General features: G+C 41.2%; 1 protein-coding gene across 2 annotated transcripts in view; it reads left to right on the top strand.

The window, feature by feature from the left end:
• Positions 1–12,005, top strand: part of LYSMD2 (LysM domain containing 2) — a 13,247-nt gene extending 1,242 nt beyond the window's left edge. Inside the window, exons 2-3 of one of the 2 annotated variants that reach the window (XM_027883021.1) lie at positions 4,592–4,929; positions 11,209–12,005. In XM_027883021.1, coding sequence (XP_027738822.1) covers positions 4,592–4,929; positions 11,209–11,260 — 390 coding nt within the window. In that variant the 3' untranslated portion in view covers positions 11,261–12,005. The remainder of the gene's footprint in view (positions 1–4,591; positions 4,930–11,208) is intronic. The other variant, XM_027883023.1, reaches the window with a different exon arrangement.
• The last annotated feature ends 5,261 nt before the right edge of the window (positions 12,006–17,266 follow it).

The following is a 17,266-nucleotide window of genomic DNA, read 5'->3' as shown; positions in this document are numbered from 1 at the left end:
GGAAATGAGCCACACTTGCTCCCACCAGGAAACCTATACCCATGCAACTATTCACCGCTACATTCACTTCAGATTAAAAAAGAAATTAAATTTATCTTGAAAAGAATCATTATTTTGAGCTTGTCACGTAGGCTGTGACAAGGGGAAAGAATTTCTTCTAGTAGCTTTAGGGCTGAACATTCTTCCCTTGTGATCTGCCTCCCAGCCCAGAGGTGAGGAACAACTACCACTGGTTTCACAGTGTTGCTCTTCTGCTCACTTTCTAAGGACAAAGAAAGTTTATTTCTGTGAAAAGTGTTGAAAGGCTTATGGCAGCCGAGGACATACGGAGTCCACTAGGGTCTACCAGCACTACTATTCCTGACAGAGCAGAGCTCACCTACTCTGCCTTCATCTCTGCTTGTTTGGGGCCCATATACTGATATGTATCCTCAGTAGTCCCAACATGCAGAACTGCTTGGGGCCAAGCAGCTGATGAGCATGGCAGTGGTAGACAGTGAGTGTCACACTCCCATCAGCTGCAAACAGCACCTTCCAGTTGGGCTCTTTATAGAAGAGGTACAGTACAGTCCCCAGCTTATAGGCTCTGACTGGAATGGTTTCTTTTCCTTCTCTTGGTCTGCAAGATCTGCTAAAGCCTTACATCACCTTCAGTAGCATTCAGCCTTTGTTGTGAATTGGATGAAAAGTCTGTTTCTCTTCCTTTTTGAAAGATTACGTCACTTTTGACTGATTCTTGTTGGCAACAGGGCTAATGACACCTTGGACTTACACTGGTCCACATTAAAATGAAGTTTTGCTCACTGACAGGGAAAGCAGCACATTGGATGTTTGATTTCTTTTTTGGTTTTGGCAGCACTTTCCATAATGGATAAGGTCTCTCGCCTAAATGATTTAGCCATGTCATTCCTCATTCAGAAGTGAAAAATATAAACAGATGACTAAAATAGTAGTTTTCCAGAAAAAAAGGCATTTCTAAGCAATTTACAACTCCCTTCCAGCTAAAGTGAAGTTGTGGATCAAACCTGTACAAATAGCTTTAAGTTATGAACCTAAAATTTGTTTATAGTATGAATTTAGCAAGCTTTTGCTGTGTTGATGATGCATTTAAAGTTTATATGTTGGGTTGTTTTCCCCAACGTATCATTGGTTATTCAGTTTAGAGTTGGTAAGCATCATTATAGACTTCAGTTGAGAAAGGTTAATCTGACATGAAATGTCCCTAAGAGCAGTGCCAGGTTTGGTGAAATTGGCCATTGTGTTTCTGTTTTAATGGGTTTCAACCCAGGGCAGGAATGTATGCAAACGTGTTTGCTTTTAGCAAAATGCAGAACATCGTGTGTTCACACAATGACAAGGACTGACTTCCCCTAAAGAGTCATTCCATTTGCTTCCTGCCTCATGTATCCTTGGCCAGGAGTGGGAGTTGCTGTAGTGGAAACATCAGAATTATCTTTGGCTGCCATTGCCTCCACTATCATTGTTTTTAGAAATTTCCCCTGTGGTTTTCCTCACTGGGAGTTACTTTGTAGCAAGAGACATCCTGTCCAATGCCTGCCTGGGCATGAGTTGGCAGAGATAGTGCAGGACAGATGAAAATGTCATGTTGGGGGAGAGAGATCAGCGTGCTTTGTTTGGCCTCATGCTCTGCCCTTCACCCCCTCCCCAGATACTGGCTATTAGTCTTTACAACTTGCCTTCATTATATCTTCCTTCTGGGTAAATTAACACTGGGAATTCATGTTTGGTATCATATTTATGGTTCAGTGCAAGTGCTGTGTCTCTTTTGAAGGAAGAAGAAAGAGCACTATGTTTCATTGTCGTTAGAAGCAGTTTTAATTACTTAGTTCACCACAAGTTTATACATTAGTGCAGGTTCAGTTAAAGTATTAAGCACGTGCTACAGCTTTTGCTCTTTCACTGTGATAGACCTGTAGCCAACAGACCTAAGTTCAGTCTTCCTAGCACTAAAAAAAAGGAAAGCTCTTGTTAAATCCTGTTCTTCATTCACCTATGAGTGTATGGAGTCATACATATGGAGTTTAGGAGTTACATACTGAACATATGAATTAACCTGCTCAAGGCTGAGGGATGTTCTTTTTAGAACTGAGTACTTTCCATTTCAGTGTTACTCAGTGCAGAGGTACACAGTCTTACAGATGCCATGAGGTGGTACTTTAGTAAGAAATAACGAGAGGTAGAGTTACAGCGAAGTAGGAGGGAGAATAGCAGTACAGTGCATTATTTATCAGCTATTGAAGCATCACCTTCCAACTCCCTTGCAGTAAAGATCTCAGTTTTCAGCTTCTGTATTGTATTAGACAAAAGCTCCAGCTAGCATTTTAAAGATTTTTGACACCTATCCAGACAGACAACTTTCAGAAATTTTAACAGTTGACATTCACACTAGGGCCATTATAAGGTCTCATGACTAAATCAATTGAAACTTCCTTTATGCCCTTCAGATGGTGCTCAGCTTGGGAGAGAACTTTTACCCTGTGCTGTATGAGCCTAACTAAAAACAGCTTCCAAGCTTCAAGAGCTGGAAGAGTAGAGAGGTTCTCTTACTTGTAGGAACTTACTGTGAGTCACCAGATGTTAGCTATTCAGTTTTTGAAAGGGATTATTAAATCTAAGCATTTCATAATTTTAGCCATCTGCATCAAATATTTTTAATATTTAATGGGTAGAAATTGCTTCCTGCTGAGCTTTACTGCACTGTTTTCACTACATTCCCATACACCTGTCCTTTCTAGAGAGAATCTTCTATTTACTTTTAGGGAGAAAGATTTCACCAGGTTTTCAGGACCCAAGCAAATGCATCCATGCAGGACACCAGATCTATAACAGCACTGCAGCAGATACTTTTAGTGCACAGTACAGGTACACACTGCATGGAGTAGTTGATTCCAGTTCTGCAAGTGGCCACACAATCTCACGTCTGCACAGACATGCAGAGTGCAGTAGGTTCCCTTGGATCCCAGTAGGTTCCCCTGCTGGTATGTTCAGTGTGAGGAAGGCACATTCATGTTAAACCCAGTTATCTGGTAACAATGGTCTTTTCTTTTGCAGTTGGGAAGGACTCCAAGTAGTGCCAAAGTTTAAGAGAGTTTAAGACTGACGGGGATAAGATGATGGAGAAATTTTCTCATCCTCTGAGCACTGAACTCTAGATACTTGAGACTTTGAAGCAGTGAGTGGCAGTACTTGGAGCACTCAGCTCTGAGTGGTTATGCTAGCAGCAAGACTCCTATTCTGACAAGACTTAGAGTCTTTATTCTTAGTTTAGCTTCATGTAGTTCAATAAAAATAATTAACAGTTCTAATGAAAGCAAGAGGTTTTTTTCTGTTCTCTTTATACTCATTTTTAAGCAAGTTTTATTTAGAGGGCATTTACCATTGCAGTACTGTAGTGATTGGGGATTTTCTGCTTATTACAGTCACTAGGGGACCAGAATGATAATTTTTTTTTCCTACTTAGAACTTTTACTAATGAAATCATGAATTCAGGTTATAACTAAAGCATAAAGTCACATAATCATGGATACAGATTTCTGTGCTTTTTAAAAGCTTGAAGTTGAGAAATAGGAAGTTAGTTTGTTGACTTAGAAGAGAATTTTTGATGAGTTAGAACTTAAACATTTTTACTAGGGACACAGTATAAACATTTACTGGGAGCTTTCCTTCGTCTGTAAAGCAATGGAATTTATAATAGCTTCTCAGATTAAGTATAGAACAACAGAGTTTTATGCATTAGTTTGCTGAGAAAGAAGGTTGCTTCTGTCAGAGCCTACTCATTAGTACAGGCAATCTTGGGTAAAAGTAGCTTAAAAAGTACATAATAGATACATGATGGCTGTTACCAGGCGCATTCTCACACACATGAGATTGCTGTTGAAGATGCTGCAGATTCAGTTTACTGAACAAATGCAGCCACTGGTCTGTGCAGCTGTGTTACAGAGTGTTCATCAGTTCCCCATTCTTTTCACTGCCTGACTTCTCACTGAAAATCAGGACTTCATCTGAAATCTGAACGTGTTACATCAGCTGGGGGGAATAACAAGGATTAGGCATATACTGCTCTTCCAGGACTTCTGTTGCTCACTGTTCATAACTAACATGTCCTAGAATCCTCAAGGTAACTTCATTATCCCTTATTTGGATTCTGCATGCTTTTACCAGAGGATTCACCTGGAGCAGCTGTTTGCAGTTCTGAGCCTTACTCTAATATAAATCCAAATCAGCAGTACTTTTGCAACAGAATTTTTATTCTTTGGCAGGTTGTTCATGTGAACCTGTATAGAGACTGGAAGACTGTTCAAGAAAAGCATCTTTAGGTAGTGCAAGACTTCAGAAAAAGCAGTATGTTGGAGTCAAGTCTACATGAAAGAAGCTAGGATTGTTAGCAAGGCTAAAACAGAGCATGCACTCTGAAATCACTTTGAATGCAAACAGATTCTTTCCTGAAGTCATTGCTGCTGCAAAGAAAGTATAGATTTATTATAACTAAACGGTATTATACTACTTCAGAGAGTTAGTACTTTATACTTTGCCAAAACCTAATAACTTACATTTTTCCTATCTTTTTCAGATGGAACAAATAAAGAGGGCAAATAAACTGTTCACTAATGACTGTATATTTCTGAGGAAAACCCTGAATATTCCTGTTGTATCAGAGAAACCATTACTGTTCAATGGACTTAATTCACTGGAGTCTCCTGAGAATGAAACTGTTGACAGCTCCCCTTCTTGTGATGAAGGACTAGTAACAGTTCAGGAAGAAAGTAGTTCTTCTCCCAGTCCTCAAGAGCCTGACAATCAGCCCACTGCACCAGAAGAATTATCTGCCAAAGATTTCCTACAGAGATTGGACTTGCAGATTAAGTTATCCAAACAAGCAGCCAGAAAACTAAAAGATGAAAATGTCAGGTAAATGCCGCTTTTGGTGTTAAGCGTCTTAATCTCACCCTGAAGGCGTTTTAGTCTAGGCTGAACCCTCTTTGTGGGGCTTCTCAGACAGCATCTGCAGCTTGAATTTGTCAGCAGCAAGTCTCTGCTATTATCATGCACCAGATACATTGAAAGCAGAGCATTAGCAGGTGCCTGCAGTTAGAAAGGCTGCCTCACAATACATGGTTTAGAGAATAGCAAAAATATTTCATAAAAGCTGGAAGGGCAGTGTTCTCCAAGATGCCTTGCTATCTAAGAGGGCAGTGCCATAGTTTTCAGTAGAGTACTAAGCTAAGACCTATGTGGAAGCTGAATGTACACAGCAAGGCATGATTTCATTTTTCTTCTGTCCCAATTTGCCTCATTATTTTGTAAATATGTTCCATAATGCAGTTTCAGTCAAGCTGTCCTATCTCCTTTCCCTATGCAGTCCCTCCCTTTGTGGATCCACCTGTGCAGATGCCATCTTCAGTATCTCTTCTACAGCTAGGAGCTCCCCCACATTCACTCATAGAAAAAGCAGTACTTTCTGTCCTGTCTGCCACAGTGGTTATCCCCTCATGTATGTAGGTATCCCATGGAGAGTACAGAAAGACTTAGAGCAAGAGTGGACTTCAGTAGTGTTTGTTTTCCATGTCCCTGGGACGAGCTTCCTCAGCTTGGTCACAATCAACCTCTTGGGCTGGCTCCTCACGTGTTTATTCTCAGAAATCACCTCAGTGGGGGATGCTGAGGTGGCCTTCCTCTTGGCAATAAAAGGTGTGACTGCAGAGCACATACTTTTCACACTCAGCAGAAAGTAACCTTTCAGGACCAAATTTATGGAGCATAATCCCATCATTTATTTAAATTAAGGAGTTCTTTCAGCAACTTTAAAGCTTTGTTCAATAGACAAAAGTTTGAACGAGAGGAGTATATTGCATTTAGCAGTTGGACAAGTCTCCTTTTTTGAGAAATATCTCCACAGACAATTCTCCATTGTCAGGACACAGGTTTAGAGTTATAGTCTCAGGGAAGGCTGGAATGATTTCACATCTTGTTAACACAGTTGTCCTTTATTTTTTTAACTGATTATATGAAAGGAAAAATTGCCGTTGGAAGTCAGAACCTTCTGTGTTCAAACGCATCCACTTCCATTGTTACACCTGAAGCCATGTAGAGCATTTATCAAAATGTGCTGCTGCTGACTTTCAGATCATTAGATGTATGTACCTAACACAGATTAGAGGTGTTGACCTTGCAGTTAAACTGGGTGACAGGAAACCACAGTCCGTGCCACAGAAAGGCAATTATTTTAACATCCCTTCAACAAAATAACATGCTAATTTACAGAAGGAAGTTCACTCAGACCTTGCTGTCCTGTGAGCTGAGCCAATAGAGCGAAAGCAACATCAAACAAATAGTGTACTGCTGCTACTAATACCCATTTCCTGTATTGCTTAAGTTACAAATTGGGAAATGGGGGCCTGGTACCAAGTTTCCTCCTAAAAAATAATATATACAGGAGGATGAGTTACTTTCCTACCTCCTGTTTGGATTTAGCAGAGAATTTTATTAATTATGCACAGAGCACAGATTTTTATTGGTAAGGATGCTGCAGGACACGTGAGGTACAGAGCTGCAGGCTCTCTGCTGAGCAGGATGTTACCCAAAGCTTCTGAGGAGAAATAGCTTCCTGTGCATCTGACAAAGTCTTCACAATGTTCCCTTCTACCCCACCACATCCGGCTTTAAGCCATGCCTACAAAAGCCATCCCTGCTTTCTCCTCTCCAACACAGCTAGAAAGGACAGACCCCTTTACAGTCAGACAGGGAGGAGCAGAGGACTAAAGTGAGTATTTATTCCTTGCAGGCAGCAGGAGTAGAGAGAGACCATTGCCAAAAGCCTCAGGTATTTTTCAGCTGTGTACCATCAATGATATTTCTGGACCCAGACTGGAAGGTGGCAGCATTCCTTACTGTGTCCCAGCCATGTCCCAGGAGGCACCTGTTCTCCTTTCTGCCCAGACCTTTCTTGTCCCTTGCTTGGAGCAGGAAGCCTTTGAAAAATGGAGAGCCGTGATAGTAAAGCAACCTCATGAATATGCAAGTTTTCTATTGGAGTGAAAACCATTTATGAAGTTGAAGTTTCCAGCTGCCCTGGCCTTCTGTATTAGGGTCGCCTTGTCAAAGCCTGCTTAGAATGACATGAGCCAACACTGCCATGTTTCAGTGCCTGTTTGAGAAGCACCCGAAGATAATCTACAGCCAGCAGAAGAGATATGGAAAGGAAACTGCAAGCAGAAGCAGACTATCAGTTTGAGAACTTAAAGAGCCATAACTTCTCACCATGCAGTGAGCCTGATCTGACTGATTGTGAGAACCACAACATCTGTTTAATTGCTCTTTACTTTGATCTCCCTTAAATTGCCAAGAATGCATGTGCATACATGCACTGACTCAGACTAAACCACACGAGGCTGTTTTATAGTCAGAAACTGCCTTGTGCTACAAAAGCAGCTTGAGGTGAATTACATTGTTTAATCACAACTCTTTAAAAAGTGCTCTCAAAGGAATAAAGTATATTAACCTCTAAAGTCAGCTACTTTCCAGCTAAAACCTCTTGCTTTTAGGTAGAAATGTTAAGGAGCACATAGTTGCAGATTTAGCATAGATACTAAACTATAATAGCTGTGCAAGTAGATGAGCATTAAAGGTTATAGAATGTGATCCACTCAGTTTGTACCAGCTGCTGTTCACTGCTACAGTAGATGTAAGCACATGGGTAGATCTACATGCAATACTACTTTATGAGAGTTTCATTGAGTAAGAAATCATTAGCTAATGAATCACTAGTCATGCATATTTACCCAAGATGCAGCTCAAGCAATAAGACCTTTTTGCTTTGAGCAATGTTTTAAAAATAGGCCAAAAGAAAGGTGAAAGGATTAATATAGTTGTTTGTAGCATATGTTGCTAACTCTTGTATTTGCATATTAGGGAAGAATACTCAGTTTTAGTCACACATAAAATAAAAGCAACATCATAGTTGCTTTGGGTGGTGCTTCCTCTTCATAACAGCCCCAAATGCTGTTATGCATGCTTCAGAATGTCAAAACTGAAAATAAGCTTGGTTATGCTTTTTGTCTCAGGTAGTTGAACACGAGATGTCTAATGCAAGTCCTTGAGATTTTAGGGTGGTACTGTGGTAGACCAGAACACTGAGGCCATATACTGTGCCTGTGGGACGGGTCACATCTCTCTGCATTTGCCTTTTAGTGGCTCATTTTGAAAACCTTGTAACTGAGTAGAGCCACTCTAATCACTGTAGGTTATATGAGCCAATATAACTGGTGTCAGCACAGGAGGAGAACCATATACTGCCACCTGCTCAGCTGCCTTGACCTGAACCGAGAAAAGAGTAGGGTGTTGAAACCTATTAACTAACTGCTCAGATTGCTGCCTTGTTTAATTGTGCATTCTAGAAGCATCCAAGTGTTAATTTGTTCACACTCAGGTGTGCTTGCCCTTACAGAAGTGATTGGTTGTGAGGGGTAGATGCCACAGCTTGGAGCTCTTCTTTCAGCTCCTGTATCCTACTGGGCAAAGTGGTGATGGCAAACAGGAAGGCACAGCACTGCAGTGTTGTAATGCTGTGCTGTTCCTTTTCCATTCCCTGAAGGAGAATGTTGCAGTAACTTACCACTCTGCTATTTTAGGCATCTTAAAAGTGAAGAAAATTGTTTGGTCATTAAGCAGATACACACTGCCATGTTGGTGCCTGTGGGCCACATAAAATTTTATTTCATATAAAGCTCAGCTTGTTTTTAAGCTGTCAGAACAGACTTGTTCTTGCTATGCATGGTTCTAAGATCTACACTAGTAATATTCTCTGGCCATTACTGTGATTTGGGGTAGTGTTGCAGACCTCAGTGGGCTAGTCCTGCCGCCTGGGACAGAAGGGCAGAAGCTGTTCTTGCCCACCTTTGCTGGCAGCTGCAGCAGCAGCAGTTCCAAGCCATGGTCAGAAACGCGTTTTGCACCTTACAGCCAATCACTGCTTTGCTTCGGTTCAAGCATAACAACTTACTATACAGTTTTTATGTCCCTGCCACACACAGAAGCCCCTCAAAGCTGGCTGTAACCCCAGTGTCTCCTGCCCTCTGGTGACATCCAAGAGCCCACAGTCCACATTGCACAAGGGAAGTGGGAACAAACAGTCTAGACAATGCTTTTGTACTTGAATGTCTGAAGACCTGCTAATACATCATCAGTATTTCAGTTCTTCAGTTGTCTATATTCACCCATAATCAACTGCAGCTCATTTCAGTTCAGTGTTTGGCTGTTGCCATGTCATTATGTATGTTACTCCACTATTAAGACTTTGAAGAAGAATGACTGAAAGGCTGATTCTGTTAGCCCTTAATTGGAAGGAAGGTCATTTTGCTGTAACTCTGCCACATTTTATTCTCCTGAAAGGAGAAATAAAACAAAACTAAGCAGTACAAAGTAATTTCCAGTGTAGAGCATAGAAAGTAAGTTCTCCCCTACTAGACAGTCTAAGCTCTGAAAATGTGGAAGTTCTCCTTCATCCTCACACAAATGAACAGGAGATTGCTACTTTAACTAAGTTCCAGGCATACGTGGCTAGAAACACATTGCCCCAGCAGAGCATATGCCAGAGCTTCAGAATACACTTTTTGAAATATTTAGCTTCAGCCAAGTAATTATGGTTGAATTTTACTTACAAGTCTCGTATGTGGGTAGCTTTCAGTTCTGAAAAAGGTTTTAAGATGTGTTGTCTTGAGAGAACTTACAGGTCTGAAGTGTTGAGTGGTTATTCAACTAAACATGAGTTGTTTGCTTCCTCTCCTGTCATGCCATGTGTCATGGAAAGCATCTGCAAATGATAGCGTTCCATGGCAGTTTTGTATGCAGCATTGATTATGTAAGGAAGGGTTCCTTAAATGTTGTACACATGTCGTCTCTGTCTGAAGATTATCCTTGATACTGGTTCTGTAGCATCACTAATGCAAATAGATGTATTTGTAAGAATGGCTAAAAATCTGTTCACAATACTACTGTAACCACACATCCCTGCAATAACTACCAGTTCGATCTGTTGAGATTTCTTTTTTTTTTAAAGATTGCTTCAAGGCAAAAGAAATATTATACCTTCGGCTTAAGATAATAATTTTGCTAGGAAAATGAGTGCAAGTTGGGTAGTTTGTAGGGTTCTTCTCTGATTCTATTTTGGGGGGCTATATGAAATTTAAGCTGTAGATAAATAATCATGTTTAAAAGTTATTAGGGAAAACACAGTTGGGCATTTGATATTGAAATATTTAATTTTTACCTTATACCATTATTAGACTGTTGGAATAACTTTACCTTTGTATGAAGGCACATACAATATTAAAAGTAATCCTTAGAAGCTCACAGTGTAGCAACTGTAAAGTCTTTATGTTCTCACCAAAACACTAAGATTGGCAGCAGCTTTTAGACTAGACTCTCAGGAACAAAATTTTGAAGCTACAATAGTACAGAACAATGATCTTTGGAGAACTTGGCATGCTTGAATTAGCACTGGATGCTGCAGTGCAATAGGTTTACATAACCACTTTTTTTTTTTTTAAGGCAGTCAAGTAAACAGCAGGCAGACTGATTTTTCCTGAGGATGTTTTAATAGCAACACTATTTCCCTTTATCTGCATTAACAATAAGTCTTGGAGAGAACTGTTTTTCCTAAGAAAATCCTAGTGATGAGTCTCCATGGTGATTGATGCACAGGAAGTACACCTCAGTGAGCCCACTCAAGAAATGTCCTTGCAGCAGCAAGACACAGATCCAGCTACAGCTCCTGTTCTTGCTTCATTGGGTCCGTCTGTACCCCTGCCATTCAAAAGGTTGAAACAAACCTCTAAGTAAGCTTATTTTGTAAAATAGGAAGGTGAAAGCAATAGTACAGGAATTCTAGTATGCTTTCCTCTTGTTTATTCTTTACAGTATTTATTGATTTGGCAGTGTAGTGTCAAGAATAGTTTTTTCTGATGTTCTTGAACTTACGCAGCTTTACTTGTTTTCAGTATTCTGTTCTTTTAAGAGGAACTCCAGAGATGTGTAGCTAACAGTACTATACTGCAAGTATTCCTGTTGGGCAAGGCTGGCTTTGCTTAATTTGATCCATTAGGAAAACTGGTTACCTGCATTTTCATTACAGCTTTACTGTTGAGACATGGTATGTTCCTGACCTGATGTTTATGATCATTTTCTTTTTAGAGAGGAGGAGGATGAGGAAGGTCCCTATGCAACTTCTTCATATCACCAGTAGAAGACAGATGTGATGGCCTGAAAACTTCCCATGAAATCAGTTCTTAAAGAACTAAACAGTCAATAATTCGAAACCCAAGTCTTTTGGACTCATCATCTTGATGTACTTAAAAGAAGTCATGAATGGGTGATTGCACTGAAATTATGACCTCTTCTGCCTTCCATAGGTTAATGTCCTTATGCTATATCAACAAAGGGTTTAAGCCTTCCAAAACTAGCAATGGCCTTTCTACCCCTTCTGTGCAAACTGTAGCATGGTAGCAACAATATATCCTTGAGGTCACCTTTATGCAGGATGTTGATCTTTAGTAAAGATTTTGTAAATAATTGTTAAAGTGAAATTTGTTTTAAGTATTTAAAAATATTAAAGTTTGCTTGTAAATGACAAACTATGAAAGTAATAGGAATTTACTCATTCTGCAAACATAGGCAAGTTTGCTGTGAAAGTTTTGTCTACTTCAGGGCTGCAGAACTTGCCTCTGAACTCTGTGTGTGTGTTTGTGTGTGGTTATGATGTATTCCTAGAAAGGGGAATTCAACTTGCTTTGATGAGTTGAAGCCTTTATGGTTAAACAACTGTTTGCAAATTGGATTTCTGCTAATAAAAGGGATGAGTTACAGCCAGAGATTTTTCTTTGTGAGATATGGCATTGGAATATCAGATGTGTGTTCTTGTGTGCAGTTATATTTTGTGTGGTTTTAATTTAATAAAATACAAAAATACCGATGCGTCTGTTCATAATGCAGTCAGCTCAGTCCTAGCCTGTTTTGTTTGAAGAGTAGTTTGTCCAGTTATATGAGCTATTAGACACTAATATCAGTGTAAATAGTGTCCTTTACCATATAATTCACCCTCCTCAATGAGACCTGTAAGAGCTATTTTCTCTAGTTGTGCAGTCAAGAAAACTATTAAGATGAGTAAGAGCCACACTGACAAGCCTTCCCTGTTCTGAGAAGAGATGCCAGTAGACCCCACCTGAAGCTCAGGAAGGCAGAATGCAACAAGCATTCACTCTTTGCCCCAAAGTTAGTGTATTAGCAACTTCTTGTTAAGCATCCTGAATTTTTTCCTCAGTTATTCAATAAGCTTCACAAAACTCCCATCATCAAAGACTTGTTGGATCCCTGCCTTGACAGATGCAGTTTCCTGTCTTTCTGCTCATCAATATAATTTATCATTCTTTTAAAGCAAAATCTTTTTGCAGTATGTTAAGAGAGAAGCAATATAGAAAATTTCATTAATTTACTAAAACCAGAAGTAAAAATTCAAGCTCGGCAGGAATTGGTATTTCCCTAGAGCTGGCAGGAGCTCAGACCCGGCAGGCTCATTCAAATCAACTCCAGCTCTGGTCCTAAAGAGAAGGTCTGCAGTGGCACACAAATAAACAAGAACAGAGAAAGCCCAGAGTGAATAAAAAGGAAGCACTGATTTTTCTTAAAGAGCCTAGTGAATTACTTTTAAGTCTTGTCTCTTTCTTAAATTGGTTTTTGTATTTATTCCTCACAGGGTAGTAACTTGTATTGTCAGCTAATTTCAGAGCATTATGAAGCCAGAATTGCTTTTCCAGAGGGAGCCCTAGCTTCAAGCCCAGTTATATTTTATAATCCTACAGAAAAATTTAATCCTTTTCTACCAAGGGCTGGCTGTTGTGATACCCCACCCATCCAGCACACACAGGACCAGGTGCTTTGCTGAGCAGGTCAGAAGCACAGCTGTCCTGGCACAGCGAGCGCCGCCCCTCCTGTCCAGCACTGACTGAGCTCCTGACAGTGACACTTCACTATGGCCCTCCCAGGGGGCTGCAGAGCCTTCGGGACAAACAGTCCCTCACACCACGTACCCCTATTTTCCCTGACTGAGAAGGCCATACAGAAGGGAAGGAAGGGGGGAAGCGGCTCTGCCAGCCCAAACAAACCAGAGCCCCTTGAGCGCACACCCGACCCCTCAGACACAGCAACCACAGGGCAGTTTGGAGCCCTGCAGCGCCCTGATAGCCCACGGCCCCTCTACTCCCTGGAAACCCCTCCACACCGGCACACAGCATGGCATTTGGTGCGAAACCAGTAGAGACACCCAACCCAACTGTGCCACACACCATCCTCCTGCAGGGAGGGTTTTGGGGCTGTCACTGCCCCCCACAAAGGCCACCCGTAAGAGCCCTACCTTGCTGCCACCCCAGCGCAGGTCTCTGCTCCTCGCCTGCCCATAGATGTCCTTCATGTGCTCCAAGTGCTCATGGCCGGGCAGAGAAGCCCCAGCTTTTATTTCCACTCCATCTTTGGCTCTTCCAATCCTGTTTACCTGCCCCCACAGCAGCTACTCCTCTCTGCCCTGGGCTTGGCTGCTCTTTGTGGGCAGAGTAGGAGCTCTGATGAGCCTTTGGTACCAGCTGAGCCCTGATGAGCCCACAGGCCGCTGGGTCTCCTCACCTGAGGGCCCCTCAGCTTTTTCCTTGAGCACCAATTGCACGGATTCTGCGTCCTGGCAGCCCCTCACAGTGTGGGCAAAGGGTACAGGTTTTTAGGTAGACAGAAGTGGTGTGTCATAATCCCTAGGGCAAATACAGAGGACAACTGCCCATTTTTTAAGTAGAGGTAAAATATTTTTAGAAATTGCTTTCCCGTGCCTCTGCTGGCCCCTTGCACCCCTTCACTGGCGACTCATCATGGCTGCGGTGACCGGGCCCAGGGAGAGCGGGGCAGGCAAGAGGAAACAGTGCCTGGAAATTGCAATACCCTCAGACTGATTCAAGGTGGAGCTTTACTACTCTTAAAAAGAGTTAAGGCTCTGAAATAACTAATGTTTTCATATCTTAATCCACATTTTCATGTTGTTACTTAACAAACTGACATATTTTCCTGTACTTTTAATATATTTGTTTTCATCACCACGTATATTTTGCTTCCCACTCTGCTTTTATGCCTGGTACAGCTGTAGCTTGGTTCTTTGTTGATGTATTTCTACCAATCCTGCAAGGTGTTGTTTATGGCTGGAACAGGGCAATTTCAGGCAGAACTGAACCACTTAGAACAGATAAAATTCTGTTTTGCAGCTGTTTTGTCATGAGGAACCTGCACGTTTGAAGTTTTGTTTTTATGTATTTCTTCAGTCAAAGCTTGAAAAGTCAAAACCTGGGCATACTTGGACTAAGAATCTTTTCCAGTTAAATATGTGGGACATACCTGATAAAAAGTGTCCATTTGAGACTCAGTTGTAACATGGCTGGAGGCTACTAAACCCCTGTAAATACAGCTAACTAACTCAGCCACCAGGTGTTATAGTTGCATCCAGCATTCTCAGAAGGGCACCCCTGTGGTGTCCCACCCCTTCCTGCATTGAGATGAACTCCTATTGCTCTGTGGTGCAGGATAGCTTAAAAAAGATGGGCAGTGGATAGAAAAGATGCATTCTCCTTAGCACACAACAGCAGCCTTGTACTGCTTGTTGTGCTTTAACCCCAGCTGGCAACGCGGCCCCACGCAGGCACTCACTCACTCCCCCACAGTGGGATGGGGGAGAGAAGGTTGAAAGCGAGAAAACTCACATGTTGAGATAAAGCCAGTTTAACAGGTAGTGCAAAAGCTGTGCACACAAAGAAAGGAAAACAAGGGATTCATTCACCACTTCCCATGGGCAGGCAGGTGTTCAGCCATCCCCAGGAAAGCAGGGCCCTATCCCAAGAAACGGTTATTTGGGAAGACAAACATCATCACTCTCAATGTCCCGCCCCCTTCCTCCTTCTTCCCGGGCTTTACACACTGAGCGTGGTGCCACATGGTCTGGGATATCCCTTGGGTCAGCTGGGGTCAGCTGTGCCAGCTGTGTCTCAGCTTCTTGTGCCCCCCGCAGCCTCCTTGCTGGTGGGGTGAGGAGCACAAAAGGCCTTGGCTCAGTGTGGGCTCTGCTCAGCAGAAACTGAAACACCTCTGTGTTATCAACACATTTGTGTTTCCAGCACAAATCCCAAACATATATTGAAAATACATGCTATCCCAGCCAAAACCAGCACAATAATGTAGCTTGTAGTAAAGTATTTAATAAAGTACAGTATCAGAAACAATAGTCTATTAGAAAAGCTCAAAAGGTGAATACCATATATATTGTACTTGTTACATTTTTAGTGATAATTTAGGAGTGAAGGACTTCTGAAGGATCCAGCAGAGATATAAACAACACAGAAACTGATTTTTGTCAGTTTAGAACCAGAGACATGCAGGTGTTGAAGATACCTTTCTCACCAGGAAGAATGCAATAATTAGATTTACTAATTATGGACTGAACACACCAGCAGGGGATGTCCAGTCCTAATGTGCTCGAAGTGTTCCCTGAAAAACAAGGACTGATCTGTAGTGCAGGTTGAAACTTGCGTCACTCGCTTTGATTTTATTTAGCACAAGTCACGGCCCCTTAGAAACGCAGGGTGATTCATCAGGCTGGCTGGGTTCTCACTGTCTAGTTCTCAAAGGTGTGATGTTCATCCAATGAACCAGCAATGAAACCAGTATGTGAAGATTCAAATAACAAGTTTAGTGGGCTTGGGCAGGCTGGGAAGCGAATTTAATTTGAGGAACCATAGCTTGGGCTGCTTGTTTATCCGTCAGAGGCTTCTCTGTTCTCAGCTACTCATCAGGTTGGTCCAATTATCTACGTGTGTACCCCAAGTGATGCACAGCAGCAGGGTAAGGACAGTCCAAGAACATGCATAGTCCGAAATACACTCAAGTCATACCCATTGTTGGGACTTTTTTTTTCTCATATAAGTCACTGATACATTGTTGAAGTTATAGAATTTGCAAAACTGAGAGATTAACAAATATGACACCAGCCTTTTTGTGGACACATACTGTTCATAATCACAGGTCATTAGTTGATGACATCTTCCCATTAGTACTAGACTCAGGAGAGACCAAAGAAACTAACTTCCAATGAAAATTGAAAATATTATTATACTACTCATTATATTGACAGGAGAAGAAAATGTGGGCTCTTTTTTTAAAGTAACCATTTGGGAAGGAAAGTTTGTCCCTTTTTGTTTTTTCAAGTGCAGATCCTTGATCACTGCTATAAAGGTCTACAGTTAGTTACCATTCCCCTGATGTCTTTCAAAAATCCAAATTTGGGAATTAGTCTGCTTTTTCTATGTGATAGTCACATAAGAAAATAAGTCACAAGCTGTTGCAGAACACAATTGAGATCCACAGGGACAAGAAATTTGGATCTTTGGGAACATTACTAAATAACAATAAACAGAGGGTTTGGACAAAAACAAATACACTGATTCAAAACAACAAAAATTCTTTGTCCTAATTATTTTCTCTAGAGTTTCTAAGGGACTGTTCTCTAAAGAGGAAGCTTATATTGACTACATTTTTGGATACAGTTTTTACCTTAAAATAAATCACCATTAATGACTGATACTGCAATTCAGTGATTCATATCAGCGTGTATGAGCAGGCAATGACGTACTTTGTGTCTGCCAGAAACCATTCACTGGCTTATGTGTCATCAGTTTGCAAAGAGTTGTGCTGTTACACCTCACTGCCATCACACTCACTTAATACTGGTTATCAATTGATAATATGTCAATAATCAGTTGATAATTTATGTTTTTCAGGGACTCCAGAGTTTACTTCATTGCTCAAATCTCCCTTAATCTCCAGCTGTGCTGAGAAAATGAGAATGGAAATGACCCAAGGAAGTGTTTTAACATTTACAGAACTTTGTGCTGTGCAGGCAGTGCTCTAAGTCAGTATCTCCATTCATTGCAGGCAGATTCCAAACTCTGCATCAGCTGACATTTTTAACTGTATCAATCTCAGAGACATCATGAAGTGTTTTTTAAAGAATCAGAGAGGGATAACCTCAATTATCAATGAAGAATCTGTAAGTAAAGAGAACAGGGCTTTCCTGGAGTTCATCTACACAAATAACCGCTGCAGGTGATAAGTCTCAGGACTTGTATCTTCTGGAACTCATTTTAAAATCTACCTTTCTAAAAAATTATCC

This window comes from Empidonax traillii, unplaced genomic scaffold (assembly GCF_003031625.1).
Source record: "Empidonax traillii isolate 1590-97213 ecotype Southwest subspecies unplaced genomic scaffold, ASM303162v1 scaffold117:size1203958, whole genome shotgun sequence".
Classification (NCBI taxonomy): domain Eukaryota; kingdom Metazoa; phylum Chordata; class Aves; order Passeriformes; family Tyrannidae; genus Empidonax; species Empidonax traillii.
Note: the sequence above shows the minus strand (reverse complement) of the source record. Positions and strands in the feature narration are given on the sequence as shown.